This window comes from Nerophis ophidion, linkage group LG28 (genome assembly GCF_033978795.1).
Source record: "Nerophis ophidion isolate RoL-2023_Sa linkage group LG28, RoL_Noph_v1.0, whole genome shotgun sequence".
In the NCBI taxonomy this organism is placed as follows: Eukaryota; Metazoa; Chordata; class Actinopteri; order Syngnathiformes; family Syngnathidae; genus Nerophis; species Nerophis ophidion.
Genome location: NC_084638.1, coordinates 21336228 through 21356878, shown reverse-complemented (window position 1 = coordinate 21356878; position 20651 = coordinate 21336228). Strand labels below are relative to the sequence as shown.

At 42.6% G+C, this 20651-nt stretch overlaps 1 protein-coding gene across 3 annotated transcripts in view; it reads right to left on the bottom strand.

The window, feature by feature from the left end:
- Nucleotides 1-20651, bottom strand: part of LOC133545251 (cAMP-specific 3',5'-cyclic phosphodiesterase 4B-like) — a 49167-nt gene that overhangs the window by 9964 nt on the left and 18552 nt on the right. For 2 of the 3 annotated variants that reach the window (XM_061890642.1, XM_061890643.1), the window contains exons 2-6: nt 11065-11158; nt 2792-2991; nt 2609-2707; nt 417-581; nt 46-145 (exon numbers count right to left, since the gene is read on the bottom strand). In XM_061890642.1, coding sequence (XP_061746626.1) covers nt 46-145; nt 417-581; nt 2609-2707; nt 2792-2991; nt 11065-11158 — 658 coding nt within the window. Of the gene's footprint in view, nt 1-45; nt 146-416; nt 582-2608; nt 2708-2791; nt 2992-11064; nt 11159-15093; nt 15550-20651 lie in introns of those variants that run through there. The other variant, XM_061890644.1, reaches the window with a different exon arrangement.

Below are 20651 nucleotides of genomic sequence, written 5' to 3'. Positions count from 1 at the left end.
AAAATACGATACTTACTGACAAAACCAAATGAAAAAGAGACTCACTGGTGTTGATGAGGAACTGGTTGGACACTCCCGGGTGATCCACGTCATGAATTGCAGCTGCAAAAATAGCTGCCAAGATCTCCAAATCGGTGAAGACAGCCTGCATGTGGATGGAGGCGGAATAAAACAATTAGAGTCATTTTGTAAACTGGCTGAGCAGGACGGCCCTTTCCTTTCTGTATCAACTGTCTGGCATGCGGTTTCAGAATGTTTGACGTCATTGCTGTCAGCCTAATTAAAACCCAAACAAAAAGGCGTCGACCTTAATTCAGAGCAGAGTTTTTGCCTACAAGCTTCACAATGTAGTTATATTTATCTAGGCTTGGCAATGAAAGGGTGTGTTGTGTTAAAAAAAAATATGACACACTTACATCCAGTGCTGGTGTGGACAGGAGGATGTGAGTGGACTGCGCCACGTCTGCGGCGTGCAGGCTGTTGTGGTAGGCCACGTCAGAGTGGTAGTGGCTCTCCAGGGTCAGCATGAACGTCACAAAAGTGTCCGTTGGAATCTTGAAAGTTCTCATCAGGTCTCGCTCCTGTGTATGACGTGCAGAGAAAATAGTTAGTTAGTTGACCTTTTTAAGTGCCGCTTGCTTGAATATGATTTACATTTTTTAATGTAACAATAACAACTGTTATGATACGGTCTGTGCTATATCAACCTCCCATTGCTGTTGTATTGTCGTACTTTTGTCCTATGCTTTGAACTCTGCGGCTTATAAAACGGTGCGACTACTCTACGGATTTTTCTTCACTAACGGCCATAATCCAGCCATCCATTTCCTACCGCTTGTCCCTTTTGGGGTCGCGGGGGGGTGCCGGAACCTATATCAGCTGCATTTGGGCATTAGGCGTAGTACACCCTGGACAAGTCAATCAATCAATCAATCAATGTTTATTTATATAGCCCCAAATCACAAATGTCTCAAAGGACTGCACAAATCATTACGACTACAACATCCTCGGAAGAACCCACAAAAGGGCAAGGAAAACTCACACCCAGTGGGCAGAGAGAATTCACATCCAGTGGGACGCCAGTGACAATGCTGACTATGAGAAACCTTGGAGAGGACCTCAGATGTGGGCGACCCCCCCTCTCTAGGGGACCGAAAGCAATGGATGTCGAGCGGGTCTAACATGATACTGTGAAAGTTCAATCCATAGTGGCTCCAACACAGCCGCGAGAGTTCAGTTCAAGCGGATCCAAGACAGCAGCGAGAGTCCCGTCCACAGGAAACCATCTCAAGCGGATCAGCAGCGTAGAGATGTCCCCAACCGATACAGGCGAGCGGTCCATCCTGGGTCCCGAAGAGCGGTCCATCCTGGGTCTCGACTCTGGACAGCCAGTACTTCATCCATGGTCATCGGACCGGACCCCCTCCACAAGGGAGGGGGGGACATAGGAGAAAGAAAAGAAGCGGCAGATCAACTGGTCTAAAAAGGAGGTCTATTTAAAGGCTAGAGTATACAGATGAGTTTTAAGGTGAGACTTAAATGCTTCTACTGAGGTAGCATCTCGAACTGTTACCGGGAGGGCATTCCAGAGTGCTGGAGCCCGAACGGAAAACGCTCTATAGCCCGCAGACTTTTTTAGGGCTCTAGGAATCACTAATAAGCCGGAGTCTTTTGAACGCAGATTTCTTGCCGGGACATATGGTACAATACAATCGGCAAGATAGGCTGGAGCTAGACCGTGTAGTATTTTATACGTAAGTAGTAAAATCTTAAAGTCACATCTTAAGTGCACAGGAAGCCAGTGCAGGTGAGCCAGTACAGGCGTAATGTGATCAAACTTTCTTGTTCTTGTCAAAAGTCTAGCAGCCGCATTTTGTACCAACTGTAATCTTTTAATGCTAGACATGGGGAGACCCGAAAATAATACGTTACAGTAATCGAGACGAGACGTAACAAACGCATGGATAATGATCTCGGCGTCTTTAGTGGACAGAATGGAGCGAATTTTAGCAATATTACGGAGATGAAAGAAGGCCGTTTTAGTAACGCTTTTAATGTGTGACTCAAAGGAGAGAGTTGGGTCGAAGATAATACCCAGATTCTTTACAGAGTCACCTTGTTTAATTATTTGGTTGTCAAATGTTAGAGTTGTATTATTAAATAGAGGTCACTACCTGGTTGTTGGTTGTAGCCAAGTTGTGCACTATTTTGATTCAAGAAGCTAATCACTGGCAAATATAAGTTAATTGTGCCTTTGTCAAGCAATAAATTAATGAAGTGAATTATATTTATATAGCGCTTTTTCTCTAGTGACTCAAAGCGCTTTACACAGTGAAACCCAATATCTTAGTTGCATTTAAACCGGTGTGGGTGGCACCAAGAGCAGGTGGGTTAAGTGTATTCCACAAGGACACAACGGCAGTGACTAGGATGGCGGGGATCGAACCTGGAACCCTCAAGTTGCTGGCACGGCCACTCTACTAACCGAGCTATATTGCCCCATGTCCTTGCTTTATTTTGGCATATTGCTGTGTAAGGTGGTCTCCGCCTCGCCCTTTCCGACTGTGTGCGAGCTCCCCCTGGCCTGAGGAAGACGAGGAGGACACACCTGAAAGATGGCGTACATGATGCATGCGAGGGGCCGGTTGTGAGAGTGCTCTGCCACCTTGAAGATATTCAGTCCCCATTTACTGATGCCCTCCAGATCCTGGTAAAGAGGACACAATATACAGAAGAATGTGAGAATTTCTACCTATTGGTAGTTTTACTTCTTCAAATGTCAAGCTGCTACCTTAGACAGCAGTTCTTCCTGGTCCGTGTTGACTCCAAAGCGACTGTTGGTGCTTCCGGAGATACAGGGTGAGTAGCCGACCTTCCTCACCCCCCCGATTTGAGTCATCATTCCACCTTGCTGTTGCTGCTGGCCTTGCCTCCGCTTCCTTTCCCTGGACTTGGGAACAGGACACGGCAGCTCCAGCTCATTCTGTTTGTCTGTTGAGAATAAAGGGAGGTGTTGGATGAGTGTTTTACGCTGTTAAAAAAAAAAAAAACTGCACAATTAAGAGTAACGGTAAAATAGTTGCCAGGAATTCACTGTAAAAAAAAAATACAGTCACAATGTATGGATCTTACAGTGGATATTATATATATTATATATTGTATGTATGTATGGGCTTCACGGTGGCAGAGGGGTTAGTGCGTCTGCCTCACAATACGAAGTTCCTGCAGTCCTGGGTTCAAATCCAGGCTCGGGATCTTTCTGTGTGGAGTTTGCATGTTCTCCCCGTGAATGCGTGGGTTCCCTCCGGGTACTCCGGCTTCCTCCCACTTCCAAAGACATGCACCTGGGGATAGGTTGATTGGCAACACTAAATTGGCCCTAGTGTGAATGTTGTCTGTCTATCTGTGTTGGCCCTGCGATGAGGTGGCGACTTGTCCAGGGTGTACCCTGCCTTCCGCCCGATTGTAGCTGAGATAGGCGCCAGCGCCCCCCGCGACCCCGAAAGGGAATAAGCGGTGGAAAATGGATGGATGGATGGATGGATATTGTATATATTATTTACTGTATACAGTCGTGGTCAAACGTTTACATACACTTGTAAAGAACATAATGCCATGGCTTCTTCCAGAAGGTCCTATCTTTGTCCATGTGATGTCAGATGAAACAAAAAATGAGCTGTTCGGCCACAATACCCAGCAATATTTTTTGAGGATAAAAGGTGAGCCTTTTAATCCCAGGAACACCACACCTACAGTCAAGCATCGTGGTGGTAGTATTATGCTCTGAGCCTGATTTGCTGCCAATGGAACTGGTGCTTTACAGCGAGTAAATGGGACAATTAATATTCCCTCCAAATTATTCGGGACAACCTAAAATCATCGGCTTGGAGCGCAGTTGGGTGTTCCAGCAGGACAATGACCCCAAACGCACGTCAAAAGTGGTAAAGATATGGCTAAATTAGGCTGAAATTAAGGTAGAATGTCCTTCCCAAAGTCCTGACTTAAACTTGTGGACAATGCTGAAGAAACAAGTCCATGTCAGAAAAGCAACACATTTACCACCAATTTTGTCAAGAGGAGGGGTGAAAAATTCAACCAGAAGCTTGTGGATGGCTAGCAAAAGCGCCTTATTGTGGTGAAACTTGCCAAGGGACATGTAACCAAATATTATACTTTTGACTCAGCAGATTTGGTGACATTTTTAGTAGCCCCGTAATAAATTCATAAAAGAACTAAACTTCATGAATGTTTTTGTGACAAACAAAAAACTTAAGAGTTGTAGAAATGATCAGAAACTCAAGACAGCCATGACATTATGTTCTTTGCAAGTGTTTGTAAACTTTTGACCGTGACTGTATATAATATGTAAATATTACATAAATGTTATATTTATATTGCTATTATGGTACAGTTTAGTTTACCTTACACCTTTTGTTTTTGCCCTCTTTTTGTGCCCTTGTGTGCATTATCCTTTGCATCCTTGTCCTTTCCACCCTTTGTAACTGAGCTACTGTGTGTAACAATTGCCCTTAGGTATCATTAAAGTTTGTCTAAGTCTAAGTCTAACTGTTTTGTTTACCGTAATTTACTATAAAAAAATGAGTATTTTGTTAACTGGTTTACAAAATCAATTATTGAATTTACGGAGTACCCGGAGTGAACCCATGCAGGCACAGGTAGAACATGCTAACTACACACAAAGACCCCTTGCCCGGGAATCGAACCCGAGACCTTCTCACTGTGAGGCACTACACTATCAACAGTTCCGCCGTGCTGCCCCGTCATCAGTTCTAGTATTTGTAAAAATGCCTGTGTTTCTGAGACATATGATCGGTACATGAGGATTTGATTTTGAAACTATTCGTACAACCTTTCACTGGACAACTCACAACATGGTCTTGCGCAATATGTTCCTTGAAGTGAGCTATTAAAAATGAATGCACCTTTAATGCGCCATATTGGTTAAATAGCTGCTTGCAATCAGTTCCAGCACACTTAAACACACAATGTAAATCAGGGGTGTCAAACATACGGCCTGAGGGCCGGATCAGGCCCGCGAACACATTTTTTCCGGCCCGCGGGATGAGTTTGCTAAGTATAAAAATTAACCTAAAAATTTTTTATAAAGAAACTGCTGTTATTGATGTGTCCACTGGATGTCGCAATAGCAATTATTTGTATCTTTGTAGATGATGCTACAAATGTACAAAATAAACCACATGATGTTAGTGCATCCGTTGAGAAAAATGATCAAACTACATAAATAACAAACAATTTTGATATAATTGTTTTATCTTGATAGATTAAAAATGAACACCAAAGAGTGGACTGATGAACATTATCACATCATTTATTTAGAAAATATTAATAATGACAAATAAATATAGAATACTATTAACCGCAAAATGTAAGTGTAAAAAAAACAACAACATTATTATTTGTACAGTTTCAGGATGTGCTTTTTCTATTTTTAAACAAAGAAAACAATCTGAAGTCGTCTTTATTTTTAAGTTATCATGCTGTGATTTTACCTGTCCGGCCCCACTTGGGAGTAGATTTTTCTCCATGTGGCCCCCCCATCTTAAATGAGTTTGACACCCCTGGCGTAAAGTTTACAATGAAAACATGTACATAAACCCCTCTATGCCTGTAATGACTAAGAAAAAATGTTAAGGTGTCCTGTAAATTCTGTAAATCCTGTAAAATCCCAATAAAGTCACAATACGATCCCTTCAAAGCGGCAGTCAGCTATTTAATAAGCAAGTAATCTCTCACTGAAATGACATGTCTCCTGACAACAGTAAAACCCCACCAAATTAAGTTTAAATTACATCTATTTCCAGAGAGTGTGTGGTAAAGCCAAAAATGGGGTCGAGTGATACTAATGACATGTTAGGATATTCCAGAGGTCCCTGCCAACCATGTTGTAATAACAATCCACAGGATAGTGGAAGAAATTAGCTCACTAAGATCGCTAAGCTGATCTGTTTAGAGAAGTTACTTGCTCGGTAGTGGCTTGTTTTGTCAGACTGCGTTGCATGCCTGTACCGCAAATTCCGGACTATAGGTCGCTCTTTTTTTCCTATGCTTTGAACCCAGTGGCTTATACAACGGTGCAACCGATTTATGGATTTCTCTTTGCTGACGGTCTTAATGCAAATTTAGCAATTGCAGTTTTTAAAAAAGAAGAAGCGAAGACACGGAATAGTCGTGCCATTGTTTGTGCTATGGTGCCATCTTTTGAATGAGTTCACTCACTGAAGTTGCTGCATTGCCCTTATGTTTAGAGTGGGCTTTCAACCGGAAGTACAAGTGCCGTTCCGTCGCTTAGGTTTCCAAAGCGTATTTACTGTTGCGATCTGTGACTCAGATCTTCACATGTTTATTTTTCCATCTTTGTTTCATTCTCTTCTGACCCACTTACTTCCTGTTTAGTCCGTTACCATGGTTACACATTGATTTCACCTGCTCCTCGTTTTTCTACACACCTGGTTCTCCTTGATTTCTCCCTATATAAGCTTTCCTCTTTTCTTTGTTCAGTCTCGGATCCTAATTTGCCCACGCGCAACAGTGACGACTCTCGAGCTGCATCTTTGTATGTATATTCTCGCTAGCTTTTACGCTAAGCCATTTGTTGATTCCAGCTCACATGCTGAGGAACTGTTTTTCTGTTTTTGGTTTGCTTTCTCTTTACAGCAGTGTTTTTGTTCCTAGCCTTTTATTATTTAATAAATCCATTTATAACTTACCTTGTTGTGTTCATCGCTTCGACGCATCCCCGGAAGAACCAATCCGGCATTACAATGCCACACAAGCGTCACAGTAGGATCCGAGCATCAAAATGTTTTTCCGCGTCGAAACCACGGGAGGAACCCTTCGACTTGGGTTTGTGGTTGGAGCTCGTGGCTTGGGAGCAGGAAAGACTTGACTGTGGGCCTGAAGTCCCCTCCGAAGCCGTTCGCGCTGCCCCGAAGAGGCGGGGGGTCCAGTGGAGAGGCCCCCCGCACGGCAGTAATGTTCCAGCACCACTTATTCCTCCCCATGGACACAGCAAGTTTCACCCCGTCCAGGATTCACCCGTCATTACCGGTAATCCTGCTTGTTTTTTTTCAAATCATTCCTTAAGCTGCCATGACACTTTTTCTGACACAAGCGATGACGTCAATTGGGGAACGCCCACCGGTGACGCAACACCGGCCTCTGTTGATGACATTTTTTCAGAAGATTTTTATATTGTGGACAGTACTTTTCATTCCCAACCTTTTTCGAATACCAATAACATTTATGATAAAATACGTAATTATCAGGATATTTTTTCTCATTATTCTAGTCAACCTCAGTCACCTAGTTTTTCTCCTACACCTCCTTTAAAACCTCATTCTCCGGCCAAGTCCAAGGTGTTTCCTCCCTTTTCTAAAGGAAATTCTGGACAAATTAAAGGGGAGGAGTCGGCCCGCCTCCAAGCCTCCCACCACCCTCCCTTAAGGTCAGTCCCTGACCATAGGGAACGGGTCTGGGATCCCCGTCTGGAGGAAGGGGCTATGACCTATAGCTGTGCTACGGAGGTAGCACAGATACTACCCTCTAAACCACAGCCACCATGTAGACCTCCTCCACCTGTTTTTCCCCCGGCCAAATCTCAACGGCCTTGTAGACCTCCTCCACCTGTTTTTCCCCTGGCCAAGTCTCAACGGCCTTGTAGACCTCCTCCACCTGTTTTTCCCCCGGCCAAGTCTCAACGGCCTTGTAGACCTCCTCTACCTGATTTTCCCCCGGCCAAATCTCAACGGCCTTGTAGACCTCCTCCACCTGTTTTTCCCCCGGCCAAGTCTCAACGGCCTTGTAGACCTCCTCCACCGGTGTTCGGACTCGCGAGGTCATTACCTCCAGCACGTCCTCCACCACCGGTGTTCTGCACTGCTCCCAGTCTGGTTCTCACACCAGCACATGACTCTCGCCTGGTTTTCAAGCCAGAATTAGACTCTCGCCTGGTTTTCACACCAGAAAATGTTTCTAGCCTGGTTCTCAAGCCAGCACTAGACTCCCACCTGGTTCTCACACCAGCCTCCGACCCAGAACTGGTTCTCATACCAGTTACAGACTTTAGCCTGGAGCCCACTCCAGTACCAGCTCCAGAGCTGGAGCCTACTCCAGTACCAGCTCCACGCCGCCAAGCGCCGGTACCAGCTCCGCGCCGCCAAGCACCGCCGACGACGGGGCTGGAGCCCACACCAGCGTCGACGACGGGGCTGGAGCCCACACCAGCGTCGACGACGGGGCTGGAACCTTCACCTATGTCGACAGGGCTGGAGCCCACTCCAGTGCCAGCTCCTCGACAAGCGCCGGTACCAGCTCCACGCCGCCAAGCACTGCCGACGAAGAAGCTGGAGCCCACACCGGCGCCGACGATGAGGCTGGAGCTCACACCAGTCACGACTCCTGCGGCTCCCAGGCCGCCTCCGACGACTCCTGCGGCTCCCAGGCCGCCTCCGACGACTCCTGCGGCTCCCAGGCCGCCTCCGACGACTCCTGCGGCTCCCAGGCCGCCTCCGACGACTCCTGCGGCTCCCAGGCCGCCTCCGACGCCTTCTTCGGCTGCAGCACCCGCATCATCCTCGCCAGCTGCACTCGGGCCTGCTTTGGCTGCAGTCCCCGCACCCTCGTCTGCTGCTTCCAAGCCTGCTGGGATTTCGGTGCTGAGGCGTCGTCCACCACGTCGATCACGGGCGTGGCCTCTGCGAGGTCATCCTCCTCGCCAGACACTCCCTCCTCCATGTCGGCCACGGATGTGGCCGTGCCCGGGTCGTCCGCCTCGCCGGGCACCTCATCCTGCGATGCGGCCACTAATGTGGCCTTTTCGAGGTCGCCCGCCAAAACTTTTTCGGCAGCGGCGTTCCATCCGCCGCCGCCACTTGACTTGTCCTCGGTGGATTCGGGGACACACGACTTGGCGACCCTCCACCGTGGCCTCCCTCCGCCCTCCCTTCGTTTGTGGACTCTGTTTTTGGGGAGGGGGTTCAAGTTGTTTCTTATTTGTTTTTGTTTTCTTTGAGACATCTGGAATCTGTCTTTTTGGGGGGGGGAATACTGTTGCGATCTGTGACTCAGATCTTCACATGTTTATTTTTCCATCTTTGTTTCATTCTCTTCTGACCCACTTACTTCCTGTTTAGTCCGTTACCATGGTTACACATTGATTTCACCTGCTCCTCGTTTTTCTACACACCTGGTTCTCCTTGATTTCTCCCTATATAAGCTTTCCTCTTTTCTTTGTTCAGTCTCGGATCCTAATTTGCCCACGCGCAACAGTGACGACTCTCGACCTGCATCTTTGTATGTATATTCTCGCTAGCTTTTACGCTAAGCCATTTGTTGATTCCAGCTCACATGCTGAGGAACTGTTTTTCTGTTTTTGGTTTGCTTTCTCTTTACAGCAGTGTTTTTGTTCCTAGCCTTTTATTATTTAATAAATCCATTTATAACTTACCTTGTTGTGTTCATCGCTTCGACGCATCCCCGGAAGAACCAATCCGGCATTACAATGCCACACAAGCGTCACATTTACTCCAAGCAATGTTTGTAAGTTTTACAATATAACTAAAACAAATCACACATACTAAACCGTCCCATATGTGATGTCCGTCAGACTGTTTTCATGCATATGTGTGACAAAGCCAGCGTTGTTAGCATTAGTGAATATGCTAACACATTTACGAGTGTTTTTGTTGGATTTATTAACTTACAATGGCATTCTTTTTTGTATTGTTTCAGTTTCACAAATTCACCAAAACATCACCGTGGCGTTGTTGAGTCTGCTTAGTTCAGTGGTGTCAAAGTCAAGGCTCGCGAATGAATTATTTTTGGCCCCCAAGATGATATTTGATTAGTATTAGAACCGGCCCGCAGGCCACAACCGCCTGCTGCTGTTTTGCACGCACCAAATACTCCCATCAGTGTTGGCGCTAGGAATTCACAAAATGGGGTGCCAGGGACCCTATCAAGTCATAAAAATAGGGCCCCACAGTAAATTTTTGGGGTCCCACTTTTTTGTAAGCATTTTGAAAACGAATGATAAATGTATGGATTATCCTATTATATCTCATATTCTATATTGTGTTTAGGAAAAAGGTTGTCATAAACATTACTGAAAAAATTATACAAAAGAAAACACATTTTTATGCATATGTAAATGTATTCAGTTGTAAACATTCATTCACTTTCTTCTTTCCTCCATGGATCTAAACTTTTCCACTAAAGATATTTTTTTGTATATTTTTAGAATGCCTTTGTTCTATTTTTGGCCGAAGTAAGACAAAGAAAGTCACTTTACCCACCTGCTCCCAGCGCCACCCACTTTAATATCTAAGTTTAAACATAACTTAGATATTGGGTTTCACTATGTAAAAGTGCTTTGAGTTACTAGAGAAAAGCGCTATATAAATATAATTCACTTCATAGTTTTAATGCCACGATTTTAATGTGCACAGATTTTCCTCCTTGCGGCCCCTGAGCTAAAATGAGTTGGAGAGAAGCTCGTGGGTCCGTGACAATGGCTTCTGTTTTGTTTGATCAGTCATTTTACTGCCATGTTACGGACACCATTTGGAAACAATCAAGGGATATACATAAACATTTTGCAAATTATTTGTGTGTAAATAACTTGTTTCGCAACGTATGTTTTTGCGTCTTATAGTCCGGTGCGGCTAACATATGGAAAAAATATTTTTTACTTCTAAAAATTCAAAAGGTGCGGCTTATATACCGGTACGCTCTATAGTCCAGAAAATACGGTATCTATCTAAAACCCAATGATACCACAGGGCAGAATTCTCACAACCATTCTCCCCCTCCTGACCCAATCCCCCATACAGGGAAGTCTTCCCTGCTCCCGACCCTGCCCCTCACCATTATTCCGCCTTTCAGAACTGTAGTCAGAGCAAGGGTACTCTGTCTGCTTCCTTCAGACCAGATCAGACTGGTTTGAAAGAAATGGTGCACACCAGCTGTGATTTACTTTCGTTACTTGGCACTAGCATAATAACCTTTACATTTGCAGGGCCTCACCTAGGAAGGTGTTGGAGATGTACTCTGACACTTGATTGCCTGAACGATTCATCTCAGACAGGTGGCTTAGCTCCCGGTTCAGCATCCTCTTGAACTGGAAAAAAAAACATACATCGAGTTGAAAGAGCAACATTTGTAACTGGCTAGTTTTTAGATGATTAGAGAAAAAAACAAATTCAGTCCCAGCCTTGGCCCCTGGAGAGGGGGTTCGGGCTGAGGCCAAGGAAATAAAAAAACTCATAGCCATAGCACAGATAAACGTGGGTAAGAGGGAAACATCAAAGAACATTAAAGACATTAAAAGACCAGCTGCCACTTCAGCAGTGCCACTTCTAAACACAGCCACACAAGTAAAACAACAAAAAGAACAAAAAAATAATCAACCAATAATATACACTGCGCACGCACGATTGCACCATGCAAACAAAAACATCATTTCAACACCCACACACACGGTGGTGGCCTCTGCTGTGTTCCACGCCATCATCTGCTGGTATAGGGGTAGCATGGCCAGAGACAGGAGCAGACCCAACAAAGCAACCAAGAGAGCCGACTCCACCCTCGGCCACCCATGAACCCTTGACTGATTTCTTTTGCGCATTTATTTCTGTTTCCACAGCAGCGCAGGTCCAAATTCTGGCAACAAGTGTGTTCCCACTTCAAGAATCAAACACGAATGTGTTTTGTAATCATGGCAGACTTGGTAACAGACAACGAAAACGACTATTTTTGGACAAATAAGGATTCACAACCTAATAGTTTTGAAGCTATAAGCTATAAGGAAGAGTGAGACGTTGGAGCAGACGGAAGCGATTTTGGCACTCCGAGTATGGAGTTTGGAGCCAAGCTATTGCGACATAAATAGATTGCTTACCCAAAATCAACAGAAAATGTCCCTGGCCAGCTGGACCAGACGGACTATCAATTGAGTGAGTCACTTTAATACCGACCGTGATACACGTAGCACGCAATGAGTGTTAGTTCAGCTACGCTGTCTGGTTAGCTAGCTCAGCTGTGGACTAAAACAGATGAAATGTGGGTTAATACTTTACAGATACTGTAATATGATTCTTTATGTTTTTTAGTCAGTACAAATTGGTGTCATAGCGCAGTGCTGTGCATTGCAAAAGCAAACATGTTTCGTGTGGTCGTAGAAGCCAGCTTCTCTCTTTCCGTAGTTAACTTTTACGCCTAATATCGAAACGCGCCAATGTGTTACTCCAATAGAAAAAACGAGTTCCTCAGTGTTTACTCTTACAATAACAATGTTGCTACAGTTTGGTTACTATACAGTTTACGCAACGTAAATGAAATATTGTTGACTGTTATGAATGCATTTTTAAAGTGATTTAGAGGTAGAATTGATTGCTCCCATTAGCAGCATTGCTAGCCACCTAGTACAAGCCAATTTTTATATTTTAGAATGCAAAAACAACAAAAACCAGTTGTCTCCCTGTCTCTCATAATGATTGCGAATGATGCAGTTCCCCTTTGAATAGCAAAAAAATGATCTTATATCGCGCTAGGAACATGACACAACTACCAGGGATGTCTCGGAAAGGATGCAGGTCTAAAGCAAAGAGAGACTGATGGCAAAGAGTTGTTACGAATAAATTTTCGGACGTTGAATCCTGGAAACAAAATGCTCAAATCTATCTGACTTCATTCAAAGGCTCTGTGGATTGACAGAAGGAGTTCTAAATCCAAAGGAAAAGACTGATCGTGACCCGATACCGCTCCACATTGTTGTTATTATTGTGGGGGAATACAGATTTTGGAGTGCACAAATGCAGCGTGAGGAGGTTTGTGTTTCCTTTTTTTCTCTCTCTCTCTCTTATTGATGCACTTTAAAATGCACATACAACAACCTCTGGTAACAATTACATGGTTAATTCTACACACCTTCTTACATCATTCACCTAGAGTTGCATACACACTCCAACTCATCATCATCCTCAGTTTCAATAAATCTATTGAACTGATCCCAGCCGTAACAAAAAGAATGCTTTTATAAAAAAAAAAAAAGTATTATTATTTTTTTTGTTTGTAATTGATTTTAATCTTCATTACTTACTTCAAGTTATTACATTATGTCTCCAAATACATATTTGTTTGTTTATTTCGTATTAATTTTGGCTAAAGGGGGCGCGTTTTAATTCTTACACCCACTTGTTAATACATATATTAGCCATAGGGGGAGCACTTAAAATTTTTACACACACTTGTTATTTCATATGTTAACCAGAGAGCACTTTTAAAACCGACACACAGTCAAATTGAAAAAAATCCTCTCTTTTGGGACTACCCTAATTTTGTAAATGAGACATTCTCTATTAGATGCAATTTATTTTTTTTCGTATTGGGAACATGATTTCGGTCCTGACTTGTTTGTGGGTCAACATATGGACGGTACGTTTCCTTGTTGATATCTCAAGAAGGGTAGAAATACAAACCCGTTTCCATATGAATTGGGAAATCTTGTTCGATGTAAATACAATGGAATACAATGATTTGCGAATCATTTTCAACCCATACTCAATTGAATATGCTACAAAGACAACATATTTGAAGTTAAAACTGATAAACATTTTTTTTTTTGCAAATAATAATTTACTTTAGAATTTGATGCCAGCAACACATGACAAAGAAGTTGGGAAAGGTGGCAATAAATACTGATAAAGTTGAGGAATGCTCATCAAACACTTATATGGAATATCCCACAGGTGTGCAGGCTAATTGGGAACAGGTGGGTGCCATGATTGGGTATAAAAGCAGCTTCCATGAAATGCTAAGTAATTCACAAACAAGGATGGGGCGATGGTCACCACTTTGTAAGCAAATTGTCGAACAGTTTTAGAACAACATTTCTCAATGAGCTATTACAAGGAATTTAGGGATTTTACCATCTACGGTCCGTAAAATCATCAAAAGGTTCAGAGAATCTGGAGAAATCACTGCACGTAAGGGATGATATTACGGACCTTTGATCCTTCAGGCGGTTCTGCATCAAAAACAGACATCAGTGTGTAAAGGATATGACCACATGGGCTCAGGAACACTTCATAAAATCACTGTCAGCAACTACAGTTGGTCCCTACATCTGTAAGTGCAAGTTAAAACTCTGCTATGCAAAGCCAAACCCATTCATAAACAATATCCTGAAACATCGGGCCCGAGCTCACATAAGATGGACTGTTGCAGAGTGGAAAGGTGTTCTGTGGTCTGGCGAGTCCACATTTCAAATTATATTTGGAAACTGTGGACGTGGTGTCCTCCGGAACAAAGAGGAAAATAACCATCCGGATTGTTAAAGGCGCAAAGTTCAAAAGCCAGCATCTGTGATGGTATGGGGGTGTATTAGTGCCCAAGGCATGGGTAACTTTCACATCTGTGAAGGCACCATTAATGCTGAAAAGATCCATACAGTTTTGGAGCAACATATGTTGCCATCCAAGCAATGTTATCATGGACGCCCCTGCTTAATTCAGCAAAACAATGCCAAGCCACGTGTTACAACAGCGTGGCTTCGTAGTAAAAGAGTGCGGGTACTTTCCTGGCCCGCCTGCAGTCCAGATATGTCTCCCATCGAAAATTTGTGGCGCATTATGAAGCGTAAAAAACGACAGCAGAGACCCCGGACTGTTGAACGACTGAAGCTCTACATACAACAAGAATGGGTAAGAATTCCATTTTCAAAGCTTCAACAATTAGCTTCCTCGGTTCCCAAACGTTTATTGATTGTTGTTAAAAGAAAAGGTGATGTAACACAGTGGTGAACAAGCCCTTTCCCAACTACTTTGGCACGTGTTGCAGCCATGAAATTCTAAGTTAATCATTATTTGCAGAAAAAAATTAAGTTTATGAGTTTGAACATCACATATCTTGTCTTTGTAGTGCATTCAACTGAATATGGGTTGAAAAGGATTTGCAAATCATTGTATTCCGTTTATACTTACATGTAACACAATTTCCCAAGTCCTATGGAAACAGGGTTTGTACAAGAACAATCACACACACGGTGAGACAAACCTTGATGTATCCCCAGGACACAGAGAACAGGTAGTTGGCCTCAGGCATGGTGCTGAGCTGTGCCGAGCCCCTGGCGCTACCCCAGCAGAAGCCCTATGTGCTCCTCTCTGAGTGAACCCCCAAGGCTGGGCTCAGACCTCCAGCCTGAAACCTCCAGGTGCAAACTAATTGCTCAGACTCCCAGAGCGGTCGATGCTTGGTAAAAACACATCATCTTGGGTAGCGCGCCACATCTTCTGTTGGATGCGTGTCCTCACATGATCCAGTGTGGAATCCAGTGGAATCCCCCCAACATTTCCTTTTGTGCTCTGCTTCCTGCAGCCTCTGGCCCTCTTTCTAGACATTTTCTAGCACCCATCCAGATATGACATAGAGGGGGAAATCCAGCCTTCTTGTGCCCGGATTGTTCGACGGCGGGGAGAGAGAGCGACAGAGAGAGAGATGCGGCGAGGGAAAGGTGGGGGTCTGCACTTGCTATAGAGTCCCCTGAGGTGAACCTGACTGGTGGATCTCGCTCTCCTTCCCTGCCTCCCACCCGCCTGCTACATGATCAGCAATGAAAGGCACTGCAGAAAACGTCAGTTTGGAGAATCCCCTAAAATCTTGCTTTCTTTCTTTTCACAAATCCCTTCCCTCGGTTCAGTAATCCGGAACAGCTCTGATGCATACTGCGCAATGTGGCATTTCAATGCACCATGGTGGTGTTTATCACATGGGCAAGAAAATGCCGGGTATCAATTCACCTTAGTGGTGGAGCTGCTGGGCTCAGACTCAGTGAAGCCCATCGTTATGTTATACTTTAAAGATGTCTTCCTAATTAAGTCCGAAACACACTTGAAGGTGTATGTGTCATTTCGTCGTCGTCACAGAGTCTGCAGAAATGACGCTGAGGTGAAAACGGATGAGTTGTCGAGGCTGCAACCGAGCAGGGTACCACCAATGGCGCGACAACCTGAACGCCATGGCAACAGAGTAACGTGTCCCCCCGCCCCTCCCTCTGCTGTGTTCATGGTGGTCCCCGCTTTAAACAAGCTGCATTGCATCACACACACACACGCACACGCACACGCACACATGCACAGACGCAGACGCAGACACACACACACGGAGTGACACATTTCCAGCACTCACAAAGCCAACTTCTTAGGTTTTTCCAGTTGAAGTTTTATAATTTTGAAAATCCAACATATATATATATATATATATATATATATATATATATATATATATATATATATATATATATGTGTATATGTGAATGTGAGTGTGAATGTTGTCTGTCTATCTAGCTGTAGAAATGGATGGATGGAGATATATATATATATATATATATATATATATATATATATATATATATATATATATATATATATATATATAAATATATATATATATATACTCCTGCACTTACCAAAGGCATGCGGTAAAAGTAAGCATGCGCTAATTATTTTAAAGCCTCTTCTCACTCCGGCACTTACCAAAGGCATGCAGTAAAAATTTGAGTGTGATGTAAGCTTGGACCTTAAATCCTAATGAATAGCTCTTAATCTTCTTCCCTTCATGCGATTTCAAGTTAGCGGTGTTGAAATCAGCCTCCCTCCATTTTGAAAATGATGACAGGGGAAGTGTCACTCGTGACGTCACGAGTTTAACCAGGTGGTAATACTAAGCATGCGCTAATTATTTTGCGTAGCGAGATTGACTCGGCAGTAATTCAAGGCAGGCGCATACTATATGCCCTGCAGCAATTCAAGAAAATACAGTATATATATATATATATATATATATATACACTATTCCTACCGTCAAGCATGGTGGTGGTAGTATTATGCTCTGGGCCTGTTTTGCTGCAGAATGGAACTGATGCTTTACAGAGAGTAAATGGGACAATGAAAAATGAGGATTACCTCCAAATTCTACAGGACAACCTAAAACCATCAGCCCGGAGGTTGGGTCTTGGGCACAGTTGGGTGTTCCAACAGGACGATGACCCCAAACACACGTCAAAAGTGGTAAAGAAATGGCTAAATCAGGCTGGAATTAAGGTTTTAGATTGGCCTTGCGAAAGTCCTGACTTAAACGCATGGACAATGCTGAAGAAACAAGTCCATGCCAGAAGCTTGTGGATGGCTAGCAAAAGCGCCGTATTGCAGTGAAACTTGCCAAAGGACATGTAACCAAATACTAACATTGCTGTATGTATACTTTTGACTCAGCAGATTTGGTGACATTTTCAGTAGACCCATAATAAATTCATAAAAGAACAAAACTTCATGAATGTGTTTTTGTGACCAACAAGTATATGCTCCAATCACTCTATCACAAAAAAATAAGAGTTGTAGAAAGTATTGGAAACTCAAGACAGCCATGACATTATGTTATTTACAAGTGTATGTAAACTGTTGACCACAACTGTATATACATTTATACACACATTATATACATACACCTACATATAAATTTATAAACATTTGTATGTATGTATAAATATTTTAAATATTTATACATATATATTACACACATCTATTAAATATTTTAATTTTCCTGAGGGAACTCTCCTGAAGGAATCAACAACGTACTATCTACATATATACAGGCCTTACATGTTTTTTTCTTTATTTTCACGACTATTTACACTGTAGATTGTCACTGAAGGCATCACAACTCTGAATGAACACAAGTGATGTACTTAAGGAATAAAAAAAGGTGAAATAACTGAAAACATTTTTATATTCTGGTTTCTTCAAAATAGCCACCCTTTGCTCCAATTACCGTGTTGCACACTCTTGGCATTCTCTCGATGAACTTCAAGAAGGGTTTTCGCTTCACAGGTGTCATAGGTTAATAGTCATGAAAATAAAGAAAACACACTGAAGTGAGAAGGTGTGTCCAAACTTATGGCTTGTACTGTATGTATATATGCATATGAGTATATAGATGTGCGATACAAAATGATGAAAAAGACACATTGATATTGGATTATGGATTTCTACTCCTAGTCCTCATAATGTTATCTTTTATCGGTGCCAGTAAAGTCGATTTTTTTTCTTCAGTTCACAACAGCTGTCTAATTGCTGTAAAGCAGGCGGCAAACATCGACTTTGCTGGGAAAGTTGGAAAAACACTTTCAAAGCCTTGGCTGCACTTACAACCAGACTGCCAGAGGCAGTCCATAAAAATCAAAGGGCGCTCCGAGGGAAAAACTGGGAGCCTGGAATGAGGCGGCTTTATTCTATCTAAAAGGGCTCCTGAGTGTTCCTGTAGAGCAGTCGGATGGTTTGGGTCGAGGTGATCTCCAGGAAACCATTCAAGCACTCAGTCAGGTTGGGTAGTTTCGCTAACAGTCAGCATAAACAGTGGGGTTCCATTACAGAATGCTGAAGAGATTACTTAAAATGTGTATTTGCTGACAAATAAATTAAAGCTTAGAACAATTTACTTTTCAAATTGGTAACCGACAACACAAACTGTGGTTGGTTCTCCAAATTCCCTTAAGTGGCAAAAACCATTAGACTTAGACAAACATTATTGATCCACAAGGGAAATATATCCGAAAGGAACTATTTGATGTGGAAGAGTGAACCCAAATAACACCTGCTTTTATATATTTGACCTAATTTAGACAACACTGCAAGGCCATGGCTAGGATTTCACAATACAATCAATAGCATCTAGTTCAGGGGTAGGGAACCTATGGCTCTAGAGCCAGATGTGGCTCTTTTGATGACTACATCTGGCTCTCCGATAAATCTTAGCTGACATTACTTAACACGATAAGTAATTAATAATTACGATGGTAATCACAGTGTTAAAAATAACGTTCAAATTATAAAACATTCTCATCCATTTTAATCCAACCATCCGTTTTCTATTGCACCTGTCCAAGATGTTGCATTAATGGTAAGAAGTATTATATTTATTATTGGTTAAATTTAAAATAACAATGTTATCAAAAAGAATAAGAGACTTATTATACTGTAAAAATGTTGGTCTTGTCAAGACCTGGACTATGGTGTGGTTTGTTTTCCCGTGGTGCAAAGCGATTGGAACGGACATGGCGTGAAGGTAAGGACATCTTTAATCTTAACTCAAAAATATTACAAAAACAAAGGGTATAAACAAAAGGCGCTCTCAGTGGAGGTTAAAAACTTGGACCGAGAAAGAGCATGGATCATCGGCATGGATAACATAGGTGTGTAGGAGGTGAGAGAGGGTGAGTAGAAGGTGATGTTGCCAGGCTGACTGCCTGGCAACTGCAGGCTTAAATGGTGATGTGGTGATTGACAACAGGTACATTAGTTCAAGTGAATCAGGTGTGTGAGTTGTGAAAACAGGTAAACTGATTGGTAGTCATGGAAACAAAAACAAACCAGGGTGCGCAAAAACAGGAACTAACGGAGTCAAAAACAAACAGAACATGATCACAAAGAAATGACAAGTCTTACTTAAAAATGCACGCATTTAGTTGTATTCAATGTTTAAAAAATATTATACGACGCTCACGGAAATACATTTTGAAATATTTGGCTTTCATGGCTCTCTCAACCAAAAAGGTTCCCGACCCCTGCTCTAGAGCCAAATGTGGCTCTTTTGATGACTGCATCTGGCTCTCAGATAAATCTTAGCTGACATTGCTTAACACAATAAGTCAGTGGTTCTCAACCTTTTTTCAGTGATGTACCCCCTGTGAACATTGTTTTAATTCAAGTACCCCTAATCATCTATCCATTTTCTACTGCTTATTCCCTTCGGGGTGGCGGGGGGCACTGATGCCTATCTCAGCTACAATCGGGCAAAAGGCGGTGTACACCCTGGACAAGTTGCCACCTCATACCAGGGCCCCCCTTACTCAGAGCAAAGCATTTTTGGTTGAAAAAAAGAGATAAAGAAGTAAAATACAGCACTATATCATCAGTTTCTGATTTATTGAAATGTATAACAGTGCAAAATATTGCTCATTTGTTGTGGTCTTTCTTGAACTATTTGGAAAAAAAGATATAAAAATAACTAAAAACTTACATATAGAAGTAATCATCAACTTAGGGTGACCTTTTTGGGCATTGTAATAGAGATCCATCTGGATTCATGAACTTAATTCTAAACATTTCTTAACAAAAAAAGAAATCTTTACATCAATATTTATGGAACATGTCCACAAAAAATCTGCCTTTCAACACTGAATATTGCATTCTTGCATTTCTTTTCACAGTTTATGAACTGACATTCATATTTTGTTGAAGTATTATTCCATCCATCCATTTCTACCGCTTATTCCCTTTTGGGTTTGCGGGGGGCGCAGGTGCCTATCTCAGCTACAAAGTTATAAAGGATTTTTGAATTGTTGCTATTTTTAGAATATTTTTAAAAAATCTCACGTACCCCTTGGCATACCTTCAAGTACCCCCAAGCGTACGTGTACCCCCATTTGAGAACCACTGCAATAAGTAATGAATAATTTTGCTGACAATCACAGTGTTAAAAATAACGTTAAAAATATATGCATTTTAATCCATCCATCCATTTCCTACCGCACCTGTTCAAGAAGTCACATTATTGAT